The sequence below is a fragment of the Notolabrus celidotus genome, chromosome 1, assembly GCF_009762535.1.
Source record: "Notolabrus celidotus isolate fNotCel1 chromosome 1, fNotCel1.pri, whole genome shotgun sequence".
In the NCBI taxonomy this organism is placed as follows: domain Eukaryota; kingdom Metazoa; phylum Chordata; class Actinopteri; order Labriformes; family Labridae; genus Notolabrus; species Notolabrus celidotus.
Window position 1 is genome coordinate 20,434,441 of NC_048272.1, and position 25,737 is coordinate 20,460,177.

Sequence of the window (25,737 nt, forward strand, 5' to 3'; positions counted from 1 at the left end):
TATCTCAGGGATGCAGCAACATTTTAACAAACCTGAAAGGAAGGCAAGGTAAAATAACAAAAAAGAGACCAAGGCTGGAAGACAGATGATTTTTTATTTTGAACACTGGTGTGATTTATTCCAGTTTTCACGAATGATGCCATGTATTTAAGCCTGAAAAACCCTTATGAGGACTTGCATGTCTACAGGATGTCCTTTACCTGCTTTAAGTACTTAATGCGGTCGATTGGAAAATGATTGCCTCTTGAAGCAGAAAAAATAACATTAGGACGAAAATAGAGCTGTTAGTCAAACCCTCTTGATTATAATTGCTTACTTCAAGTGAAAACTGAGGGAACAAAATACCTAGTAGTACTCATAGACTGTATATAACATGGACGTCATCTTGATGACATCACCTATTGGTTTCCATTGCAGTTTTAAAGCCATGTGATGGCGGTAGCCATATTGGAAATGCTGGCTCAACCTAACTTTTGGTCAAAGTAGCAAGAGTCAAAGACATGGAGCAAAATCAGCCACGCCGCTTATTATGCTTCAACCTAGCGCTGCACAAAATATCTATAATTTACCTTCATCGGGATATACATGCGTGAAATACATATTGCAAAAGACTGCTTGAACTGCGATACATTGTACTCCATGTGCCATGCATTCACCCTCTGCATGACAATGTATTTGGTCAATCAGATGGAGCCCTACTGTCCTATATCTTCGTAGTGGTCACATCAAGAATGTTTTCATTTTACTTTTTAGCAGGGACAGGCTTAATCATTTAACTTAAAATATTACACAAAAGTCTTAAAAGCGTGAAACGTCGACTATTTGAACACTTGGTACAACCCTGATACCAATATCTGATTGACTACATTAATTAATTTTAAGAGAGAAAATGTTTTGGCACAAATCAAAGACTAAAATGTGACTAAAACTAACAGGCATTTTTGTCTTAAAAATAGCCGCCAAAATCAACACTGGTCCAAACCGAGTCAAGTTGGCTCCAAAAAGGTTTTGAATTCTGCTTAAACACCCCATCTCCCTAATACTGCAACACCCTCATACCCTTGGTGGGAGGAGAAAAGATTAGACAGTTGCAGTGACAGACATTGCAGTTGGGTTGAAATTATGTTTACATTCATTTAAAATTTTAACTTAATTTCAGATTTTTATCTATTTATTTCAACAATCCAGCTGGTAAGGGACATTTTTGTTTCAAGAAGCAGAATTTTTTTTAAGCGGGGCATTAAGATGTTATGCTAAAGTGATCAGGAAACTATATCGCCATGCAACTAAGTTTGAATTGAATTAATGCTCATCTTTTTTTCCCCAGTGTCTGTATAAGCTACTCACTGTCTGGGGTCTATGTTAGCAGCAAATCCAAAGCGAAAACACATTAACATTGTATACATAAGTATTTGTTTATTTATCACAAGTCATATCGTCATCACAGTATTCAACAACTTTATAGCATATCGTATGTTTTCCTAATATCGTGCAGCCCTACTTCAACCTGTCTTCAATATTGGTGGTTGCCACAATCATAGAAACCAAAGTCAACTAGAGAAGCTGATCACCCAACGCGTGCATGACACTCACAGTATGTAGACTTGAAGTGTCACTCTCCCCGCTTCTATTACAGACAGCTGCACAGTGATTTATTACTCAAACTGTCAGCCATTGTTGCTATTTTTTTTACTGAGTATGGGTGTGACAACAATATGAGAGCCAGACAATATAACACCAAACACTCAGAACAGTGTTTGAGGACACTAAAGGCAGTTACAAAGTAATTTGACATTATCTGGGGAAGACTTCGACAAACAAGTTAACTGAGACGAAATAAAGCAAAACAAAAGACACAAGCGGAGAGAAGAGGGATGGAGGAAAGGAGGAGAAGAGAAGACAGAGCTTGTTTGATGACCTTGACAGGAAGAGGAGAGGATTGTGAAGAGGGTTAATGTGTGTTTATATGAATCTATGTTAGAAGGCCATCTGCCTCGACCAGGGATGTTTAGGATGGAGAGTTATGAGTTTCAGACCAGAGCTCAGCTGTAGGTAAGGTGGAGGGAGGATCTGGGTCCTCAAACCCTCGAGGAGGGACCTGCCAGTGCGAAGTGGGAGGCCCCCAGACCCAGTGTGGCTCATGGAGTTATTGTTGAAACTTCATCTCAGTTATTAGTTTAATTGTTGCTGTCCTGTTATTCTCCAGCCTCCCTTTCTCTGGTACTTTTACCCCTTAATAATGTGTTCCCTCAGAAACTATGGGCTGTAATGCTGCCATGGTTTAGCTGCAGTTGTACTAAAATGCTCTACTACCCAGATGTAAACAAGCACAGATTGCAAATCGCATGATGTAGGTGTGGCAGTATTTTGATCTAGTTGTATTTAGGCTATGTCTGGTTAAGCTGGCATGTAACCACTTGACCAGAGCAATAAATAGCCAGCACCGACATGTGAATGTGAACCTGCAAGAAGGACCGAGGTGGTAGTAGTACCTCTGCAAGTGTTAGCCCCACTCTGTAAACCAATTTGACACCGTTAAACTGCAGACTCTGTGATTGTGTGTCGCTGTGTTTCGTAAATCATGCAAATTTTTGACTGTGTTGTGATCATTTTCTTATATATAGACAAATCAGAATTTAATTTCAATTTAAACAAGAAGTTAGCTGCTTTAGAATATTCCTATTTATTACACCAGAAGACTTTGACAAAGCGTAGCAAAAAAGAATAAAAAGAGTAACATTTGAGATCTGAAGACATTGTCAGAGTTTTTGGTGACATAGTTAAGATTTTGCAAAGACCTGGGATCTTGCAGGGTCACTAACTTCATGACTACAACTAGATTCATAAGGGGAGTGGCTACTGCTGATCTAAATACAATTACTCATTTATTCATTCATTTACTATGAAGTGCTTCCAAAAAAATCTTCTGGGAGGATAGGGCTTAAATTGAAGGGAAATGCAGGAATACAAGACCTCATTTTGAAAATGTCCTAGAAATGTGGGAACATAGGGATGACCCTGCTAATTCTTCGGCTGCTGATTTCTGCCCACTCTCTTTCTTTCTACCACTCATTGTATCTCATCAAATGAGAGGACTCGTCAGAGAGGTTTTTTTTGCTCTCCACAGCTCCACCACTTTGTTCTCTGCAAGTTTCTTTGCTTCCTTGTAATGTTTGTTTTGCTGTTTCCAGGTCTTAACATCACTGAACAACACAACTTGCATAAGACAAGACTAAAGGCGTTATTAGCATATTTGATTTTATTGTAATGAGGGGAACACCGCTCAGATTGAGTTTCTGGACCACCTCACTCCAAACGACTGAGATCCATGATTTTATTCCAATTTGCAAACGCTTGTAGAATCCTCTGGTGTGGTGTGAGGCCGGCATAAGCTGATGGGTGGGATGGGGTGAGTGTGTGGGGGTGTTTGTATGCAAGCATTGCTCTTTAACTAAATAAAGCAAAGAAATTAAACTCCTGAAGAGGCAGCAGCACTAAAGTTTGTATGGATTTAGTAATTTAAGAGAAGAAAATTACTTTTTAAGCTCAAACACTCTCTTAGGACACAATTAAAGACTTATTAATGTTTTTCATAATGGTCTTTTATGATAAACAGAATCAACAGTATTCATTTCCTGAGCTGCAGTCTTAACAATAATCAAGCCTGTTTGTTTATTTGGAGGTTTCACATTCACAAGAGCCTGCTGACAGTTTCACCTCTTCTGTATTATTATTATTATATTATATTACATTCAAACCTGCTGATTGGAATGTTAATGTGCTTTTTTTTGTTCCCATTGTCTTTATTTCATAACTTGTATTCATTTTCTCAGATCTAACCGAATAAGGCCGTTAAGATACCTCCATGATTTCGATCTGGCTCTTCAAGTGTTTTAACAGCCGCTAAGTTCTTCAATTAGAGAATATTTTTTATTGGGAATAATGTGAATAAGATATTAAATGTATTCCATTTACATAATCTATGCCCGTGTGTGCCTTAGGCTGTGCACTTTAACATCATTCAGAGGGGACCTGTGGAACATCGACTAAATGCAGAGATTACAAATGAAGGTTAGCGCTGAAAAAAACATGAATAAGTCAATATGTCGCTCTTTAACAGAAAATCAGTCGCTCACCTGTCTCACACTCCCGCCTTCAAATCAGATGCATGGCTTTAGCTCTGCAGGCATTTGCAGATTTATTGATTAGCATGTGTGTCTTCACTGCTGGACACAGTGGTGAACAAACCTTTGTGCTAAATATATTACTATTATTAAGATGCAGTTGTTGCATGAAGAACAGCCCCCTTTTTCTTTTCTTTAATTGAAAAACAAGGGGTCATTTTTCCACATGCTACACTGACTTGCTGTTAATTGTGCCTCTTTACTTTGTCACACCAAAACCATAGACAGTATAAATAATGGACGCAGTATCCGTGACGTCACCCATCTGTTCCTGAGCGCTGTTTTGAAGCCAATCGACGGCGGGAGCCATATTGGAAATAATGAACTCAACCAAACTTAACGTAAGGTAAAGAGGCGGAGTTCGAGCCTCCTAGCCAACAGCTATGTGTTTCCGCCTGTCAGTCTAGTCAGTCATATCCTTATATAGACAAAACTTGTAATCTTAATATCTTCTGAACTTTCATGTCAGATTTTTTTTTAGCCCCGATAGATTAACTACGTAGAGCCAAGCCGTTTTTTGAACCAGGCTGTAAGCATGTTTATTTCTGTTACAAAGATCATCTCTTTTGAGTTGGTGTTTATGTGTTTTCCGATGTTTCTGCAGCCAGCCTCAAGCGGGCACTCGATGAATTGCAGATTATAACACTTCCGCATACACTTTATATTTAGAGATCGGAGGTTGCCGCTTGTCCAAAACAGAGGTTATGAAACGTGTTCAATCAGTTAAATGGTACACCCCATGTAGGCCATCGTCTTTGAAGCAGGAGGGTTTGATTATGTTGTAGCAGAACAAAATGCAGAGATTGGTTGTGAGTCTGAGACTTAGTTTAAAAGTGCATCACAATTACATTTTACACCTTTCAAGACACAATGAAACTCTGCACACTGATGTTGCACAATTATTCGGCCAACGCCAAGTCTATTTGGGAAATATCGTCTGACCACTTCCCAGCTAACGTGTCGCATTAATCAACATCCTTTAAAATATGTTCTGGCTTTCCACATGTTTATTTCTGTTGTAAAGTTTGGCTTTTTTGAATTGGTGTGTATGTGGTTTCCGGTACTTCCTGAGCCAGCCTCAAGTGGACACTCAGTGAACTGCGGTTTTTCAGCAGATACAACAGTTTACAGTATCCTTCTCTATCCTCTGTCCTATCTCTAAATAAAGGTATAAAAGCTCCCACAAAGTTTGTAAACCTGAAAATGTTTTCAATTTAAATAACTGATATGTTATTTATTTTTTATTTGCTTACGAAAGTGTGTCTTTGGCATTTCAAATTCTTGTTGGAGTCAAGATAAAAAGCCATGTGAACATGTTCAGACAGCTTCCTCATAAAACACTGTCAGGCAGTAATCTATGTCCTTTAGCATACCAAAACAACATTAAAATAAAAGCCTTTCAAATTAAAAGTCCATCAAACATAATACCTAAAGGGTAAACAGATGTATTGATGCTGTTTTCCATAAGGAGTCATCACATCCTTTGTTTTGTGTAAAATGTTTAAGCAGCAGCATGTCCTTGCAGTCACTTGTTCTGTGCACATCGACTTCCCTGTTTGGGCCGTGATAATGCTTTAATATGTATTACAAACAGCAAATAAGCTCTTTGTTTACTCTGAGACGAGGAGGAGAGCTGAGAAACTCTGCCATCCATTTTTCTCGTGCATTTAGTTGCGGTGACATCCAAGCAAAGGTAGGCCATAGCCATAAATCACGAAGCACAATAACAGGCACATTTTTGGGCCGGTCCATCATTGGCTGTGTTTTGTTTTCTCATTGCATCTTGGCAAATTGCTGTTATTAATGGGAGAAAGCATAGTTTGCAGCCCTCATTAGATGTTGTTCCAACAGCGCCTCTGATGGATTAAGACAAGCCGGAGGCCTCGTCTACCTCCACAACCGGCTAATATGAGCCAATTAAATGCCGAGCACTCTCTGGCCACTCCACACTTGCTTATGTGCACTTAACGACGACATCCAAGGATTTGGCTCCACGGCCAAGTGGGTATATAGTTTCAAGACAAGCAGATTTAATTTAAAGATTTTCTGCTGTATTACCCTCACATTTCACGAATACATAACGTCCCTTTGAAACCCCTCTCCTTCTTTTGAAGACACCGAGCATTTTTTTGTTTGATAAACAACAATTAAAATCTTCATCCACATTTTTTTTAATCCCTCCGCTCGGTAATCGGAGCTGTTTGTGACACAAGCTCTGTAAATTGTCCTCGAGATTTGAGATCACAGCTGTGTTTGGGAGTGTGTGATTTCGAGGTAACGTCAGCCCAGCAGAGTCTGACTCATGCACAAAAAAAAAAGGCTCATGGGTAGGTAGGTGGCTGTGCGCTCTATATATAAAGAAATGCAGGGCTTCCTTCAAATGCAGAGCTTGTGACACAGGAAAGGATCAATACTGTGCAGCAGTGGCATGAACACAGAATACAAGTCTCTCCCTGTCTGTTGAACTTAAGCTCAGTTGAGGTGCAGGTGTTCACAGTGCCAAACATAACGTGTTAGAGCTAACTGGAGATATCTGGCTTGACATGTGGGTCATATTTTCTTGGAAAGGCTCAAACTGTTATATATTCAAACAAAACACACATTGAGAATTCAAACAACTATTAGGGTCAGATAGTTTTGTCCTCAGTTTTACATGCAGCTACTAAAACCAGTCCCTCCAGGATTTTTGCATTTTTTTATGTGATTGTTGCGGCCCAAAAAGCCTGATTCTGCGACAGCTTTTTGAAAAAATTGCGGTGGAAGTTGGGAATTTTTTTTTGTGCTTTTTTTCCCCAATAACATCTCAGGGGCAAGTAAACACACTAAATTACAGCTGTTTTTAGAAAACATTCTTGATGTGGCCACTGACTGCATTTTGATTCTCTTGACTCACAGAAAAATGCCATGAAAGGACTGTATTGCATATTTATGACGGTCCTTGAATGTACCTGCAGTGACAGGCGCACTACACAGACAGTCAGTTCAGGGCACTCTGAAAGGTGTCTGATGTATCACCAAACTGGAATAAATCAAGCTGTAGATGCGGAGCTTTTTACGGTAATGGCGGCAACAACGTCAAACCTCAAATAGTAAACATAATGAGACAGATGCATGGAGGTGGGAGAGCTGGTTCATAAAGCACACCTGCTGCAGGTAGAGACCGAGCTAACACTGAGCCCCTCAAATAATAACTCTAGTATCTTTAAATAACAACGTTGTCATCATCACTTGTCCTGCCTGCTGTCCTTGCTTTTCAACCGTTCTCCGTGCGTATTTTGCTGTTGAAAAGTGCCGATCAAGTGAGGACTTACCTTTATGTTCCAAGGAAGTGAAATTGATGACGAAACCGATGACGTACAGGGGCTGAGATTACGGTAATTGGTCAAATTTGTGGGAAAGTTGTGGTGATTGTATTAAATTGCAAGGCTGCGTAAAAATCGAGCTGATTGGTTGAATTTGAGTTGACAGTTGCGATCGCGAAATCCCAACTTCCTGGAGGGACTGTAATATACCAAAAAACGAAGCTCTGAATTCACTGACCGCTTTTTTGATTCATCCAAAAGCTTTATTTCACCAGCTCTGAGATACTGTATCTGTCACACAGTTCCTACTTTAAATACCTCATTTGATACAACGTTTATCTTTTAAAGTTATTTTAAAACTGATTATTTTTAACATGCCAAAAACAGTTGGTTATATTCTGCAGTTAGCTCTGAATCCACAGCATTACTATGTCATGTGGCCTCCTCTAATCAGCCCACGTAGTTAAATCATACCACAGTAATCATTTCCATTGATGAAGAGAGACAGGGTTAACCCGACTGCTTGAATGAATGCAGCACCTGATTGAGCTTTTCCGCTCTTAATCTGTGGAAGGGCTGAGGACATTTTGAGTTGAAAAAAGCTGTCTAATGATGATGCCTGTGTGCATACTGTGTCCAGTTTGGTGTTCACTTTGTGTCTGTCCTCCTCAGGTTTGTTGGTTATTCTTTTGTCAGGCTTTTTCTTCCATTGCTGTGTTTCCACAGAGTAAACAGGCAGACAGACAGAGGTATCAAGGAGAAGGAGCTGTGCCCGCTCAACTTACTGTTACTTTGCTGTGTGTGCTTCAGATTTGCTTTCATTTAATTGCATTTTTGAAATAAAGGGTAAAAAACAGATTGACAGAAATCATGTTGTAGCATTAGAATTAGCTCAACACCTGGGGTGCATCTCAAAGCTCTTAATGTCCATCCTTGCGTCTTTCACTGGCGTCGTTCACTGGCATCTTAGTCCTGCCCACCAGAAATGCAAGGAAATTAAACGAGAGGAGAGTGGAAACAAGGAGATTTGCATTAAGATAAATGAGACTTCCTTTCCTAAGGTCCTATATTATTAAACTCAGCTGATGTTAAGTTTTTAGAGAAGTACGAGCCACTGCAGCGTCCGATCAGTGAGAGGTATTCGATAAGGGGGCATGTCTGTCAGAGAAAAAACTTCCACGGAGCCTGCTCTGGTGTCTCCTCGATTATTGCTCCTCCGATCATTCTCCTCCGTCGTTTCTCCTCCAGCTGATTTAAGAGCTGTGGGACGTCACTTAAAATGGCGGGGCGGTAAATACTTCCGGTTCGGCAGAGGAGAGAGGAGAGACTGAACCCTTAAAGACCTAGACCATTTTGGGGTGCGCCAGACTCTCCTGTATTTATCTTGTTTTTCTAACCTATTGAAGCACTCAGCATCAAGTGCCATACATCATTTTATTCAGGAGAACCTTATCTTTCACTGTGCTGCATTTAAAGTACCAGTTTTACTTTAGTTTTGTCTGATAATGAACGAAAATAATGAAGTTTTTTAAAAATCATCTGGAAATTTAGGTCATTTTTTACTGTGAACTCAGACAAAACATCAGGAAGTTTTATTTTGTTTTGTTAGAAAGTTGTACTTAGGTGTTTTAGACTTCCAAATGAATTTTTGTCACTATCAAACCTTTACTGAGCAAGTTACAGCCATTTGTTCTAGTATTTTCTAAGGCGTTTTTTAGTGGAAAAAGCAGGTGTATTCTTATGTTTGATTTACTGACCCTGTGGATATGTGTAAAAAAGGTCTGAGAGTAAGTAGAGATGTTATTATATCATAAATTAGGACACAGAGGTAAAAGTGACTTTTCAGATTTACATTTTGATCATGAACACATGCAAACATGATCACAAATACAGGAAACTGTTCATAAATTAATTGAAATACACTTAGTGCAAATAATCAAATTGCAAATTATTTTCACTAACTCTGAACAAAATGAGAGATGTAAATTATTTGATGAAAATGAGCAAAAAGTTCAGACGATCTTCACCAACTATGCACATAAATTACAGAAACATATATACTATATATGTCCTGGAAAGGATCGATGCAGCTGCTGCACTCCTCCTCTCTGCCCCAGCTGTGTCTGCGTCAGAATCAGATGACTCCTCGGCAAAATCGCCAAGCTGCTCATTTGATAAATTTAGAAACAGTGCCTCTGTTCTGTTGTGTACCTTCGTGTTGTCATTTTTATTTTGTGTTGAGTTCAAATAACGGGCAAATCTGTTTGATTTTGCTGGCCGGTTTTTGTGTACGGATTCTCCTTGTTTTCCGCTCTTTACATTCAAATTTCCCCCAAAAAACACGTTTATTGGTGGAGTAGATGGTTATCATGGTGAAACACATCCTGGACATTTACATTTTGAACCAATCGATACACAGGGGTGGGACTAAGCATCTACACCCGTTGCTAATTGGCTCAGAGGAAGAAACTACGTAGGTTTCCCTGACGAATCAATGCTGCTAAATTTGATGGCATCATCACGGTCACCACGCTGCCGCTGGATATGCAAATGAGACAAATGTGGTATCGATGGAAAGCTGAGAATGTCCGCTGTAGCTGAGTTTTTAAAGCTTGTTGATAGGATCAGCGTTTCAAAAGTTATTAAATATTTAAGAATAAGAGCTATTTGTGGCCGCCGGCGGCTGTCTCGGTCTTTGAGGGTTTAGAGCTTTGAGATGCACCCATGGATATTGTACCTCCAAATAATACATGTGGTTAGTTGCTTTTCTATATGGCGTTCGATAAAATCGGACTTCCACTAGATCTGTGTCCGGTCCAGTATTAAAAAAAGCTGCGCGGAGCAGGACCGCAGGACACCTAGAGTCATGTGACCAAGGTTTTCCCGCTTTAATAACTGAATCAAGGATTCTCCTCCTCCTCTTCTCATCCATGTTGTCTTTCTGGTCCTCTGAAAACCTCTGACCTGTTGACTCCAGGCCTGGCTCCACTCATCATGACAGTTTTTTGTTGTAGTTAAGTCAAATACGATCTGGCGATAACACAGAGTGTTTTATTCTGAAAATTAACCAGATGTTTTAGTTTTGTTTTGGCGCCTGACTTCCTGTCCCACTCCATCTGCTCTGTTGAGATTGATGCGTCGTGCTCCTGCCTCCAGCAAAAATTGAAGCTTTGTGTATCTGATCCGGAGGGCTCCGACTTCCAGGATAGGATCCAGTGGAAGTTAACACATTGACTAGAATAGAAACCTATCAGATCTGATGCTGTGACCGATCAGACACGGATCCAGTGGAATTTGGCCGTAACTCATGTTTTTGCCACAGTGTCAACAGGCAGAGGTAGATTTGATTTAATTCCTGTTGTTTTGGTTGATTGACCAATCAATGTCGTGTTTATCACAACTAAGGCAGATGCACATTGGTTTAAGCAAAATTAGATCCATCAGGGTGACACTGGACCCAACACAACCCCCATTTTTTCTCAGATTTTCAGTCATTCTATAACTTCTGTCTTTTTCTGTCAGTTTTCTTCTCTTTTTTCTTCTTTTCTGCAACAAAAAAAAACAAGCTCACCTTCATCTTCAGGACCTCTTTCTAAACATGATCCTAATTGGTGTCCATCAATAGAGCTACATCACAAACAACTGTCAGTAACAGCCTGCCACACAGTTACAACACACCATGAAATGCTGTTATTGGCCAATCACAGCCGAGCATTCAACAAAGCCATGTGATAAAGCAGATTTAAAGTATTTAACTCACTCGTTTAATAGCTTTGTTTGTTTGGGTAAAGCGTATAAAAGGTCAAACAGTAAACAGTTTAGTTTTTAATTAATTTTCAGAAATCATAATAATGTGACAAATTGTGATTAAAGCAGAAACACTGTGCCAGATGTTTCATATTTAATTATGGGAGCATCACTGTTGGTTGGAGAAACTAATAAGCTGCCATATTGTTTGTGAGCGTCTGAACAGAAGAATTAATGTTGATTTTATTTCAGTTTTCGCTCGACGAGGGTTGATTGGAGACTTTCGTGTCCACTCGGAGCTGATTCAGCTTCCGGGGGCAGCTGTCTAAACGACTACAAGTGTTGAATTATCTCGGATAGTGACGGATTCCAGAAGCACTTGCACTGTGTTGATTTTTCTCTTCAGGGCTGAAATAACACTGGAGGTTTTACAGTCTGCGTACAGCCCACATTAGCCCGTGTTTTAACAAGGGCGTTGAGAATAACAGGAGATATTTCCTCCTTTGGAACACTTTGAACAGAAAATTGGCAAATAAAATGTGTCTAATTTATGGAGTCATTTGGATTGCAGTCCATGGATATTGAATTGCGTGGGAATTATACCCTCATGCCTTGCTATGTGCAGCCTGCAACTGCTCCACTTTCTCGTTGGGGATTATTTGAAATGTGAACTTCCCTGGCATGAGTGCGTAACCCATGTAATTTGCTCTTTTAAAATTCCTCATCCCTCCCCGCACGCTCTGGAGCAGTTTTCTGTCATTGGCCATGCTTTATTTCCCTCTCTGCCACATAAGCAATGTATTGTTCACAATTAATCCCTGCAACCACACAAGAGGACCACCCAGCTTCCTTTGTTTTATCAGAATAATGTGTCCTAATTACTTGTTTTATTATGTGGAGTTATTTTCAAGTGTCACATTTTACAGTGTAAGCAAACAGGAAAGTATGTCTTGTGTTTGGGAGGAACATTTTATACCTGACTGTGTCCTTCGCTTAAAGCAAAGCACGCCTGTATCCCCAGGTGACAGGAAGAGTAACATTATGTTCCACAGGCTGGGTTGACTTTTTCATTCCTGTAATCTGCATTTCCACCACCTCCCTGCAAAACTCACACAGAGACATTTACAAGGCTGGGCTGCTCCTCTGGTGGCTTGGAAGTAAGTGGTGAGGATTTTCTCTAAGAGCAACAGCTCTGTCTTAATGACATGCAGTCTCCGGAAAGGTTTATCCATTCAATTTGACTCTAGAGAGAAGATCTCTTCAGCCTGCTGATTAAATTAAGATTCTTTAATAAGCATATCTAGGTGCACTGACACGAGAGACGGACCCATATCTGTCTGACAGTGCAGCCAGGATGCCCGAGACAGTTTTAAAGGCGAGAAACAGTACATTTCTCCAGTTTGACATCTTAGTTAAAATCGTGTGGCACACTGGCTGAAGATGTTTCGCCTCTTGGCGGCTTTTCCTCACAATCCCAGAGCTGTTTTGTGTCGTCTTCTGAAATAAGAAGTTCACTTTGTCAAGGTTTGAGCAGTAGTCACAAAATTAAAATTTTTTTTTTACTGTTCCCATACGAGTAAAACGAGTTGCAAAAACAGATAATTCTGTTTTTATAAACATATTTCTTTTTGTATACATATTTGATAAAGTTACATTTTTAAGATATCTCTAATTAGTAATGTCATTTTGACTTAGCCACCAACTTCAGTTGATTGATAATACCTAAAGCTAGTAATAGAAAATTCATGTTTTTTTTTAAAGATTTTGAATTTTTTTAAAAGTAAGTTATCTGTTTTTGCAAATTAACTCTTATTCTTCTCTATAAGGAGTCTGTCTTAAAAGTTTGGGTACTTTTAAAACATATTTCCTGAAACTAAAAGGAAAAGAGCTAGTTTGAAAATGAACTAATGGTGTGAAAGTTAAAAGTAGCTCAGTGATCTCTACCAGCTAATGTCATGCAAAGCTGATCGAACCTTAAGTCGTAATTTTGAGATAACTATTAACACACAAAACACTGATAATACATTAATACACTCTGTAAAGAATTGGAAATCAGGTTGACTGCTGAATCAAATCGGCTCCAGTGTTGTTGAAATCTGTTTCACCTTCACTCGATGCCTCTAGTTTTCCTCTCTGGTCCGTTTCCTTTTGATGTGTCCTTCTTTGACATGTTAATGCTTTTGTGAGTGTTATTCATGAATCAATTAATGCAAAGAATAGTCTGTAAGTATTGCACCCATTATAGGTTGGATTCAGTCTTGAAAATGTAACTCTCCTGAATAGGCCACACTAAAATATTTTAAAAGCTTAACAGATGTTGAAGATCAGAATCACAATCAGAAATACTTTATTTATCCTGGGGAGAGAAATTCAGTATACAGAAGCGCAGAATAGTTAGAATTAGCTTTGCTTGTGTTGTTCTTGTTCTCGTATGTACGTCGCTTTGGAGAAAAGCGTCTGCTAAATGACAATGCAATATTGTTACATTGTAACATGTACAAAAGCGATGGGATTGAAGGAGATATATACATTGTATTGCACAGAATGACCCCCACATGATGACAAGTAATGACAGGTTTAACAAAGTCCACGCACTCTCAACTGGAATTCTTGCATAATCTCTCACAGTGAATCGTGACTAAAGAGTAAACAAACATGCCGGACAACGAAGAGTATGATTGAGGTATGTCTTACAGAAGACAACTTGTGTTGTTGTCAAAAATCAACAGCTTGGTCTTCCATGTCTGATGTCCATCCAACTCTATGCTTGGCGTGTTACTCTTGTTGTCATTGCTGTGTTTGTTGTGCTTCCTTCTTTCAGTCAACCTGCTTCAGGATTAGCTAACATTTACTTTAATGTGACAATCTACAGACTCTGTGTTTGCCTTCCCCCACACCACACACAACAGGGTATCTGATCATAACTATTGAAAAGGTTTTATATTCATGCTTTCATACTGCTGCGGCAGATTGGAGAGGGAAAAATCACTCTTAACATACTAGACTCCACAACAAAATCTGGACTTTGTTGATTTTTGTAGGAGAGAATTGTGGGAATTGCCTTCTTTCTTCTGGTTTATTGCAAAGTCAACCTAGCTTTAAATGTGTAAAAGGCAAATAAATGAGATGGTTTTCAAAATAAGAGAGTAGAAAAGGTAAGGATTTATAAGGTAAAAGTAAGTTTGTTGGTGAAATAAATACTCAAGTTAAGCACACATACCCGACAACTATACCTAAGGTTGAAAAGTATTTCTACTCTTATTTTCACCTCTGCTTTTTAACCAGTCAGTAAAGTCTTATTCTTGTAAGCACTGTCCTAAATGTTACATAAATATGATATCCATTAAATCCTTACTAAATGCAGAATTCCCCTGATCCCCTGTCCTTTCTCGTGTGGCAGAACCAAACTGAGGTACACACGGAACTATGCCGACAGATCCTCACACAGAAAGTCACACAGACTGTACTCGGTGTCGTCCCTTTGACCTAACATAGAGAAACATGCTCACTTCAGCAGTATTGTGGAGAGCAGAGCAGATAACCCAGGTTCAGTGTGATCTTTGAAGGCAGTTTCTAATAGGAAACAAAGGCCAAACCGGGCGCTCAGTGACTGTGTGAGTGGATTTATGAACTGCAGTGTGGGAATGTGGAAGGCTGTTTTTGTCAGAGAACACGGGGGAGACGACACCAGCGATGCTGCATGTTCGCTCTCTGAACACAATGGCTGTTTCTCATTATAGCATTATTTTGATGAGTCATGGCGAACGCTATCGCATGTATGTAGGAAGACAAGCTCAGACAATGGGAAGAGAAAGATTTGATGAAGAGATGTATTGATTTTCACAAACAGCCAGAATGAATGACGTCGGCGTGTTTTCAGCTTTTACTGTTGTTTTTTGCTTTGTCAGCACTTCTAGTCGAACCGTTAATACATTTTGCAGCTTTCATGTTGTGTACTTTTAAAATTAGAATTCCAACCAATTACTCTCTCTCTCTTCATCTCCCTCTATCCCTCTCTTCAACACAGTCTCAGCAGATGTGTGTCAAACATGAGTCTGCTCCTGCTGCAGGTTTCTGCCTGTTAAAGGAAGTTTGTCCTTGCCACTGTTGCTAAATGCTGCCAAGTGCTCTGCTCATGGTGGATGAGATCAGACTGAGTCCTGTCTGTAAGATGGGACTGGATCTTATCCTGTCATGGTGTTGGGTCTTTGTTAATAATAGAACATAGAGGACGGTCTAGACCTGCTCTGTTTAGAAAGAGTCTTCAGGTTACATTTGTTGTTATTTACACATAACGATTGATTGAATCATATTTTGTCAGTGTGCATTGTGACACATGATGAGGACTGTTGATGTAGAAGCTTCAATTTTTTTAAGGTACCCTTGTGTTGGAAAAACTACGGTCTTCTAAAAGTTCATGAACTGTGAGATGGGTAAAACTGCTGAATATATTGAATTGAATAGTATGTTATATAATAATAATTTGGATTTAAGAAATTACATTTACATACTACATTTTTATAAGACTCAGCCAACACAAGACAAAACAACAATGCAACCATTAGACTTAGAGGCAGATCTCAATAAATAATGTTTCATAAGAAAATAAAAAGTGTTTTGAAAACACAAAAAAATAATTAAAATTGAAATGAGTAAATACAAACATAGATAATAATCCAAAATAAAAAATAAAATTAATAAATCAAAACCATTTAATTAGAATAACGCTAATAGAAATAAATACTTTAAATATTAAAGAAAAATAAATGAATAAGATAAATAATAAATTATATTACAAATCAGTCCATCAGAAAGTCAACTAAAAAGAGATGAAGCAACAGGTGCTGACCTCATTTGGAAAAAGATCTGTTTTTAACCGTAATCTGGCAGTGATACTCCATAAAGAAAAGGTCCTTAGTTTGCTACACTTCTTTTTTTTTTTTTTTAGAAATAGCTAATAATTAATGTAACAAATGTACTTTTGTCTCAGGTAGAATCATTGCTGCAACAAAGTTAAATATGTACATTAAAGGCACGGTGAGGTTCTTTTCATGTTGTGTTGATTCCGTGTATGAAATTGTTCTACAGCAAATCCTAAATGTGAGTAACACTTTTGTTTTTGCATTTAATACAACAGAACAGATAAGATGTATCACTTTGTCCACAGGGGGCGCCAAAATCAACACTAACAGAAGTTTCTCAGAGGAACTTTAATTGATATCAAAGTTGTCTTCAAAAGAAAGCAAATTTCAGTTAAAATATACACACATGATGATTAACATTTTAAGTTTGCTATTATCATACATAAATGTATGTTGTGTTGTCTCTGTAAGTTGTATTTGTGCAGAAAACAAAATGAGATCCTCCCTCCAGGCTCAAGTTCATGCAGATGTTCATAAAAACAGTCCACAGAAACATCACCTCCTCAGAAACGTTTCCAAGTACGTGCTAGACAAAGAAATCTGGCTGTGTGGAGCACAAAGAGAGAACTAAAAAACACTGTATTTTTAAGCCACCCTCCTCTTGTCATCGCCCTGGAGCTCTGTGTGCCCACACTGCTGCAATCAATAACCAGAAAGATATTTGTTCTGTCGCATTGATGGGAAAACTTTGGTGAAATAAACATAAGCAAACTCAGCAGGAGAGTTGAAGAGGCACCTTGGGTGTCAGTGCTTTGGATTTCTGAAACTTCGATACATTACAGAGCAGTGGAGTTGCATGCTGTGAATGGAGCTTTTGTTTTTCTTAAGGTCTTAAACCACACTTTTATGACATAAATAATAACGTGCATGATCCCACACAGAAGGCTTTTAGATATCTAGCATTAACCTGGAATTAGATCTTCATTACAGCACATCAGACGAAGGTCATCCCTCTTTTTATCTCCATTCTTCCTCACTTTCTTTGCAGCGATCACCTGTAGGGCTCTGCGCGACCCCGACGCCCTCGTAGCGTTTTATGTTCTTTTACTGACACAATTATTGGTCATGAGGTCCCATTTTACCCTGTTTTATATTTTTACTGTCATATCCATCTGTTTTACAAGATACAATTCCCTCATTAAAGACTGAATGTGTTGAAACCGCTATTATGTTGGGTAGAGGGCTGCTGTCTGTCAGCGGAGGCTGCCCACGCATGCATCGCCGGCTCACTCTGCCCGCCCGCATGGTAGCACATAAAAAGATGTTCTTTCCACTCATATGTAAACTAGATATATTTCAGATAGATTTAATGGATGTATTTTTGGAAAGTAGACAGAGCTCCCTGGGATTTTATGTTATGCATTACCTCCACTGTCTTCATTTAATTTCCTCCCTCCAGTTTTTTAGGGATGCATTTATTTTTACTCCCAGGTCTTCTCATTATCACCTGGTAATTGCCTTTGTATCCACCCAGTTTTATTTGAGAGATTGTATCTCATTTCTATGCTGATATGCTGCACTGTTGTACATTCACCTTAATGGAAGTGTACCTGCAGGTACGTGTGTGTGTGTGTGTATAATGGGACTAAGATGAGGCATTTTGTAACAAGGTCATGACTCCATCAAGTGCTGTTTTTCTTCTTTCTCTTTAGAAGTGAACTTTTCTCTAAAACCTCTGCCTAACTTTTTCTCTGCAGAGTTCCTCTTTATATTCCACACCTCTTACCTACCTGTCCTTTCTTTCCTTTGTTGTGTGTTCTTGGCTCATATACACTCTATTTGTTAATGAGTGTCGCTTTCATCGGTTTGCGTCTTTTATTTACAAAAGCTTCAGTTGAACATTACATTTAAAAAAATGCTGTTACAGGTATTTGTAATGGTTTGACGCCGGGGAAGCTCAAGGCTGTGTGTTGCACGGTGACAATTAGCAGTTCACTCTGTACCCAGATTATGGGCTGCCCTTGTCAGAAAACATTTTCATCATAAACCCACAACTTTACTTTTGTTGCTTCTGACATGTCTCATTTGTTCTTTACTTTTACTGACGTTAAATTATTCAAAACAATGTGGAGCGCTTCAGATGTCTATGCTTCTGTTGGAGGTTTAATGACTGTGGATGTTTATTCAGGGCCAAACAAAATCACTGGTGAAGAGCTTGAGCAGACATTGCACAGTGAAAAAGAAAGATAGAAAAGTGATCTTTGTTGTGTGTGTGTGTTTCCTAGTTATCCTTGTCTATTGTGTTTCCTGATTTTATTTTGGAGAAATAGTCTCCCAGTGTGTTCAGTCTAGTTTTACTTATTGTGTCTTTCCCTCCTTGTTGATTGTCCTCACCTGTGCCTTGTTTGTCTCACCTGCGTCCTGTTACTCGTTAGCCAGTGTGTATGTAGTCTCTGGCTGTTTCCGAAATGGCCTGCTACATACTACTTACTAATGTAGTAGGCAGTAGGTATTGCCTACTACATACTGCATTTGAATTTAGTATGTAGTATGACTGTTCTGTTCGATCTGTCATGCAGCATGCTGAGCCAGACTTCGCTGGATTTCTGGTTTCGGAAAGCGGAAGTAAACAACGGCGAAGCCGATAAATAAAATGCTTATTTAGCATCCATTTATGATTTAAAAAGTTAGGAAGTGGTTTATATGTCATTTGATAACTTTCACAGCACCCAAAAATGGATTTCCTCCCGTCAAAAAATGAGGAAAAAGAAAAAGCAGAACGAGCGCTGTGCATTATGGGAAACAGTACGCAAGGCAGACTGGTCCGATGCATACTGAGATATTTTCCCGTATCAGTAGACATCCGGGGAGTTTTGGCATACTGCAGATATTGCTCTTGTTCACATACTACTTACTACATACTGAATTTTGGACATATCAGTACGTACTGCTAGTATAGCAGGCGATTTCGGAAACAGCCTCTGTGTTTCCTCCCTTCTGGGTTCGATCATTGTCTACCTCACCTGAGATGTTCCCAGTTTTTTACTTGTTTCTGTGTTTTTATTCAACAGTCAGTTTTGGTTTATTAAATTCTTTATTTTTGTATCTGCATTTTGGGTCCTGCACTTTTTGTTTGCTGATTTGCGACAATATAATATGTTGAAACTTAAACATGTAATTGTTTTATGACAAATCATTGCATATTTTAAATTTGATGCAAGCAATGGATTTCAAAAAAGTTGTGACAGGGACAACACAACACAAAAAAATTGTGTAATGCTAAAAAAAGACCTTTCATATTTCAGCAAGACAACTCCAAACAAGATTGTACATTTATCAAAACAGCATGGCTCACTAGTAGAAGAGTCCCGCTGCCATTGAAACATTTAGTGCATCATGAAAAAAAAAAATGACAAAGGAGACCTAACATTTTTGAGCTGTTGACATTTTACTTCCAAAACTCCAGAAACTCATGCCCCAAAATAAAGACATCCTGGGATGGTGCTTTCTAAAGTCTTACATAAGTGTTCGACCAGTATTTCCCAAAGGATCCAAGGGTGGCATTGTTTGGTGTAACACCACAGGGAATTGAAGGAAGATGCAAAAAGTACCTTTTACGAATACTGTTGACATCAGCAGTGAAATGTATCACGATTAAGTGGTTAAAACCTGAACCCACTCAGTTTGTGGTCTGTGAGACTGCAGAGGGATTTAATCAATTAACTTCATTTTTATTTCATTGAATTAATACTTCCTTTTTTCTTTGAAAGGGCCGCAAACTATAAATTAAAAAAGGAAAAAAAAATATTTTCTTAAAGTTGTATTTTTTGGGCTTTACACCTTTTATTTAGAAGGGAGAGGACAGTGGATAGAGCAGGAAAGTGGGAGAAAGTGGGGGAATGACAAGTGAAACTCGGGGTCACCCGCTATATGGGCATGCAATTTAATCTCTGGGCTAAATCTGCGGCCATTCATTTTTTCTTGTATTTTTTTTCCTCTTACTTCCTTCTTCTTTCTATATAATTATTCATTATTTAGGCCTACTGTAGTTTGTTTATTTATTTTACTATATAACAACAGATACAGCAAAGATGTATAAATTACTGTTTAATCAATCAATTGATCAATCATTATTTATATAAAGCCAAATCACAACAAATGTTAACCTCAGACTCTTTCCAAACAGAAAAGGTCTAGACCGTACTCTATGTTCTATTTTTAACAAAGACCCAACATCAAGACAGGATAAGATCCAGTCCCATCTCACAGACAGGACTCAGTCTGATCTCATCTTAATCCACCATGAACAGAGCACTTTGCAGCATTCAGCAAGTTACAGTGGCAAGGACAAACTTCCTTTAACAGGCAGAAACCTCCAGCAGGACCAGACTCATGTTAGACACACATCTGCTGAGATCGAGTTGGAGCAAGGGATAGAGATGCATTCTGGCATTAAATTTAAATTATGGATTTCTCTGTTTCAAAATTTTCTCTTTGCACTGTTATCAATTAAATACAGGGATTTAAATGATTTGCCAATTATCCAATTCTGTTGTTATCCACATTTTGCACTGCATTCCATCTTCTTAAGAATAGAGGCTGTATTGGCAGTCATGTTTTTATGTAGAAAGAACATACCAGAATAACTACAAAATGTTTGTCCTGCATGTTCTGAAAGCCCGTCATGCTCTGAGGTAGAGAAATGTCTGCACTGAAACTCAAGTTTGTTTGTTTAGATCTTCAAACCAGATGAAACAACCACACAAGGTCACGGAGAAATAAATGCTTGAGCAACCGAAGAGCTATTTAGTGAGATACCTAACCCCCATGTGGGAGGTGTGCTTGTTGTGTAATTGCATAAGAATGAATCACGGCCATTTCCCAAAAGAGAGCGTTGACTCAGGCAACCTTAAGCATTTTGAAAGGATTCAGATACTCTAAATTCAAGTCTGCTGTATTACTGTTGTCCAACATTTACCTCAGCAGGATAAGAAAACAGTGTGTTCTCAAGGCAGAGGGTTTTTATGATGTATAAGGCATTTAATTCATTTCCTCTGTTGTTGTTTTTCAGGATATTTGACAGTCACCATAGAGCCCCTGCCTCCTGTTGTCGTGGGCGAGACTGTTACTCTCAAGTGTAACTTCAAAACTGACGGGAGGCTTCGAGAGATTGTTTGGTACAGGGTAAGTAAACCTCTTCATAATGCTGCCGCCATTAAAGTTCCAATTAAACGGCCAGCAGAATTCATTTGATGCTGCACGTTTGATGTTCTTCCTATAGGCTACCAGCTGGAGTGGGGACTTGTTGTTGATACTGATTGGTGCAGCTGAAACTGATGAACATGAAAATCTTTGAACACAACAATGGCATGTAGCGGCTAGTTGGCTTGTAGCTCTAGTGTGTCATGGAAGACCAAAGACATCGTAAAAGCGGATGTAGCGACATGGTGTGTTTTGTCTCCATTAGAGTGAATACATCAATAAGAAAGCCTCCCTCATTTTCAACGTATATTTTAATTATGCAAAAAAGAGAGCAGACTTTTCACTATGGGAGAGTCGGCACTCTCAGGCAATGAAAGGTACATTTATTTAGGTTAATTAGCATGACTGCGGTCGGTTGGCAACAAGTCTCATCTAAGAATACGTGCCTGAGCCGGCGGCCGCAGAGTGGGAGGCTCTCCCGCTGGATACGAAGGCACGACATGGTGTTTCTCATCGACATCCGTCACAGGCCGACCGCAATCATGCGGTGACTGGCCTCGGGCTACAAACACCCCGCGAGTGACAGCAGTGCGGTCACTGCTTATGTCTGAAAATCGAAGGCATATTAATAACAGTATCAATAACAATATCAATAACAATATCAATAACAATATCAATTTGAACAGAAGAAAAGCTGAAAAAATGAAACATTTTCTCCTTAGGAAAGCATTAGGCTGATGTGCCCTGTTAAGGTCTTAAAATGACCTCAGCTGATATAATTTGGCCCACCAAGTACAAATCTTCATGCCTCTCGTATGGCCCTTTTACCACCGGCCCCTCCTAGCCCTACACTACTCGACTTGACTCGACTCAACTTGGTTTGTGTTGCGTTTCCACAGGCGCGGTACCTCGTGTCAGATGCCAGTTTTTCATACTTGCTCTGCTCTGGTTCCAAGCGACCGGAGTCGTTGCTAAAAGGTGACTTCAACGGACTGCCGGCCACTGATTGGTCAGAGAACGTTGTCACGAGCGCAACTCCCAACACAGGAATCAAACCCGCCATTTTTAAATGTGTGTGGCGTTTAAAATGACGTGAACGCAGTTTTTCGCGCAGCAGTTTCGTGCAGCTGTGGTATGACGACCCAGCCCGCCGTGAGTCAGTACTCGGGCTGGTGGAAAAGGTACCCAAACCGAGTAGAGTCGAGTAGAGCTGAGTTGAGTCGAGTAGGGCTGGAACTGTATAGTGGAAAAGGGCCATTACTGTATGTCTTGAAAAGTAGTATTTGAAAAGTTTGACAATTGACCTTAAAAGTCTTTGAAAAGTTCTCGGATTTGACCATGAAAAAAGTGTACGAACCCTGAATATACGTCATTGTACTGACATTAAACAACATAAAAAAGCATGAACTGATGCACAAACAGCCGTATCAACAGTATCAACAGTATCAAAGACAGGGTTATTAATCCTGGCATGACTCTCTGCTTCAGAAGCTCTGTCTCCTGGGTTTAAAACCGTGGTGAGGCTGGATGGAAACCGAGCAGCTGACGTGACATCATAGAGATGTGCAATATGGAAACTGACTTCGTATATGAAGTACAGTTGGTGTGTTTTGTCTCTCCAGTAGAGTGGATACATCAATAAGAAAGCCTCCCTCATTTTAAACATACATTTTAATTTCAGAGAGCTGGGCACTTGCTTTCCAAACCATTTGTTTCTTTCATTCCCCATCATTAAGCATCTGAGGAGTTCAGTGTCTTTTCTTATATGTGGGATTTATCGCTGCTGCACTGTCAGGCTGCAATTGTTGGGAAACAAGCTATTATTATTTGGACCAGCTGTATGGGAGGCATCGCTGGCTGTTGCTTGGGATTTTGATTTCTCAATCCGCTGGTCATCACCATCATGTCTTAATAGTTCACAGCTGGCGTCTCAACAGTTATTAAAATCCCAGTTGGTGTACTCCACTGCCTAAGTGCTGCCAATAATTAGATTGCTGTTGAAGAAAAGAACACATTTATTTCTTAGATGGAGTTTAACTTTTCCTCAAACTGGCACGGTCAAAGTTTTGTATGAATTCGCAGAACAAGTTATTACAATTCACAGATGATACTGTTGTTTTACATCAAGAGAGACACTGATAAGCTCTTGAATTAGAAAGCAGCAGCAGCTGCCTGTGTTCTTCCTCGCCTGGCCGTTTATTTTGAGGGAAAAAAAAAAACGTCCAATAACTCTGAGAGCTGTGCAGATTTGCTCGGCAGATTGGTCGTCTCCTCACCAGGTTGTTAGTGAAGTTGCTTCACTGTGATCGGTTTGTTTGATGTGTTGCAGAGTTGTCGTTGAGCCTGATGCGTTATCACTGAAGCCTTGGGTGTATTCCACAAAGCACAGTCATGCTGAAATATAAAGTGACCCAAAAACAACAAGAGCACAGCACACAGCTCATGGGGATGTGTGATTTTGACATACTGTATAAAGATGTCTGGAAGAGGTGTGTGCTTAAATTCCACTATACATTCCTGCTGGGATGCAGTTGGAGCTGTTTCAGACCCTCTAGTTAAAGCTTGTGATCCCACCAGATGCGCCACAGCACGTTACTGAAGTGTCTCTGCACTGCTGCGCTAAAAATATGCGCCTCGTCTATTTTTGACGAAGCCGCTGTACGGCTGTGTCAAGCTGCTCGGAGCAGATGAGCCTTGCAGGAAGAAATACATAGGAATGGCACGAATCCAGGTCATTTTTCAGAATAAAACAACCCGTGCAGGCTCCCCGATCCAATATACGTCATTAACTGACATTAAACAACATAAAAAAGCATGAACTGATGCACAAACAGCCGTATCAACAGTATTTAAGAGGGGTTATTAATGCTGGCACAACGCTCTGCTTTAGAAGAGCTGTCTCTGTCTCCGGGGTTTGAAGGCTGGATGGAAACAGCGGCTGAGGTGACATCATAGAGATGTGCAATATGGAATCTGACTCCATACATAGAGTACAGTTCGTGTATTATGACAGCGACTGAGGCTGGCAGATGACCTGTTTGACATGGGAGGAAATGTTCCGAAGTTTGAAAACTAAAAAAGGATGATGCTGTGAGGCAGAGGGGGCTGTTGGGATGCATCATGGGAAATAGAGTGGCATTTAAGTATGATATTTTCTGTGATTTGTATTATTTGTTCTGCAATGCCTGTCACGACTCTGTCCTTTTAAGAGAAGACAGTCATTTTTTCATATTAAAGCTCCTTTAAGGAGTTTTTTTTACTTGTTCTGAAACCTTTTAAGATTAACTTTCATGCTTTTTATGACTTAAAAAATGAAACAAAAAAAACAACAGCAGCATTTACAATTTCTATATTATATTTTTTAAAAGGTGTGACCTCTGGGAGGGGTTTGGCATGAGTCGAGATGATTCACAGCCTGCTGAAGGAACATTTGGAATAAGGAAAGTACTTCTAATAAAGTAGGATGAGATGCTCTTAGAAAACACTTCATACACAGGTAGATGTAGAGCTGGGCGATATTGTGAAAAAAAATTCACCTCAGTCGATATCCATAATTATCATGATAAATATTAAATCATTATTTCATTTAAATTTAAAGGCAGATAATTTGATCCTGAGTGAGAGTTGAAGGCAGTTTGTTAGCTTGTATCTGGGATTTAGTTTTCTGATAAGCTTCTTGAATTCCTCTTTTTTGACAGTGCCAACAGGAAGCAGGTCTTTTGTGCAAAATGACATTTTTAGAATGTAGATTCTTATTTTCTCAGGTTGAGATCATATGCATGATTTGTTTGAATTTACAACAAATACATATCAAACTGTACATTGTGTATCAGTTAAGGATAGTATTGTTTTGAGTTGTGCACTCCCCTTTATGATTACTAATGGTTACAAGCAAAGTGGTGTTGTTTCCCACAGTGCAGTGAATGCGTCACAGTTATCCAGTGTTCATTTGTTCTATGGTCGCGGTGGACGTTAAATGTGTCTCAAATGCAAAGCAGAAGTTGTCTCTGTGCTCTTCCTTTACCCACATCCTGTAAGTTTATTTAATGAAGTTTTTTAAGTTAAAGCTGGGGTTGGTAATCAGATTTAGATACACTTTTTGTTATACTGGTTAAAATGATCTTTATGTCCCGACGGCAATCAATACATAATGTGTTCCTAAAAAAGAGTGAAAAAATGCTGCTCTCCACAGCCAGAGTAAACCTGGGAAAACACCAACCAATCACCATTTTTGGGTCCCAAAATTTTAAACCAATCAAATCTGTCGTTCTGCCTGCCTCCTGCACGTACATTTCCCCAGCGTGTACTCTGAGTCCCAGTCTCCTGCCTCTGCTTTCCCTGCCTCTATTTACTGCCCCTCTCACTCAACCTGGGGCCTGTCCCTTCTGACCCGATGAAGTGCTTTGCTCAGGACTGTAGTCAGGATCAGAGTCTAAAAAG

At 39.4% G+C, this 25,737-nt stretch overlaps 1 protein-coding gene across 2 annotated transcripts in view; it reads left to right on the plus strand.

Annotated features, from left to right (window-relative positions):
- The window catches only part of igsf21a (immunoglobin superfamily, member 21a), a 381,326-nt gene that overhangs the window by 105,925 nt on the left and 249,664 nt on the right, over window positions 1-25,737 (plus strand). For both annotated transcript variants that reach the window (XM_034694383.1, XM_034694318.1), the window contains exon 2: window positions 21,167-21,279. In XM_034694383.1, coding sequence (XP_034550274.1) covers window positions 21,167-21,279 — 113 coding nt within the window. The remainder of the gene's footprint in view (window positions 1-21,166; window positions 21,280-25,737) is intronic.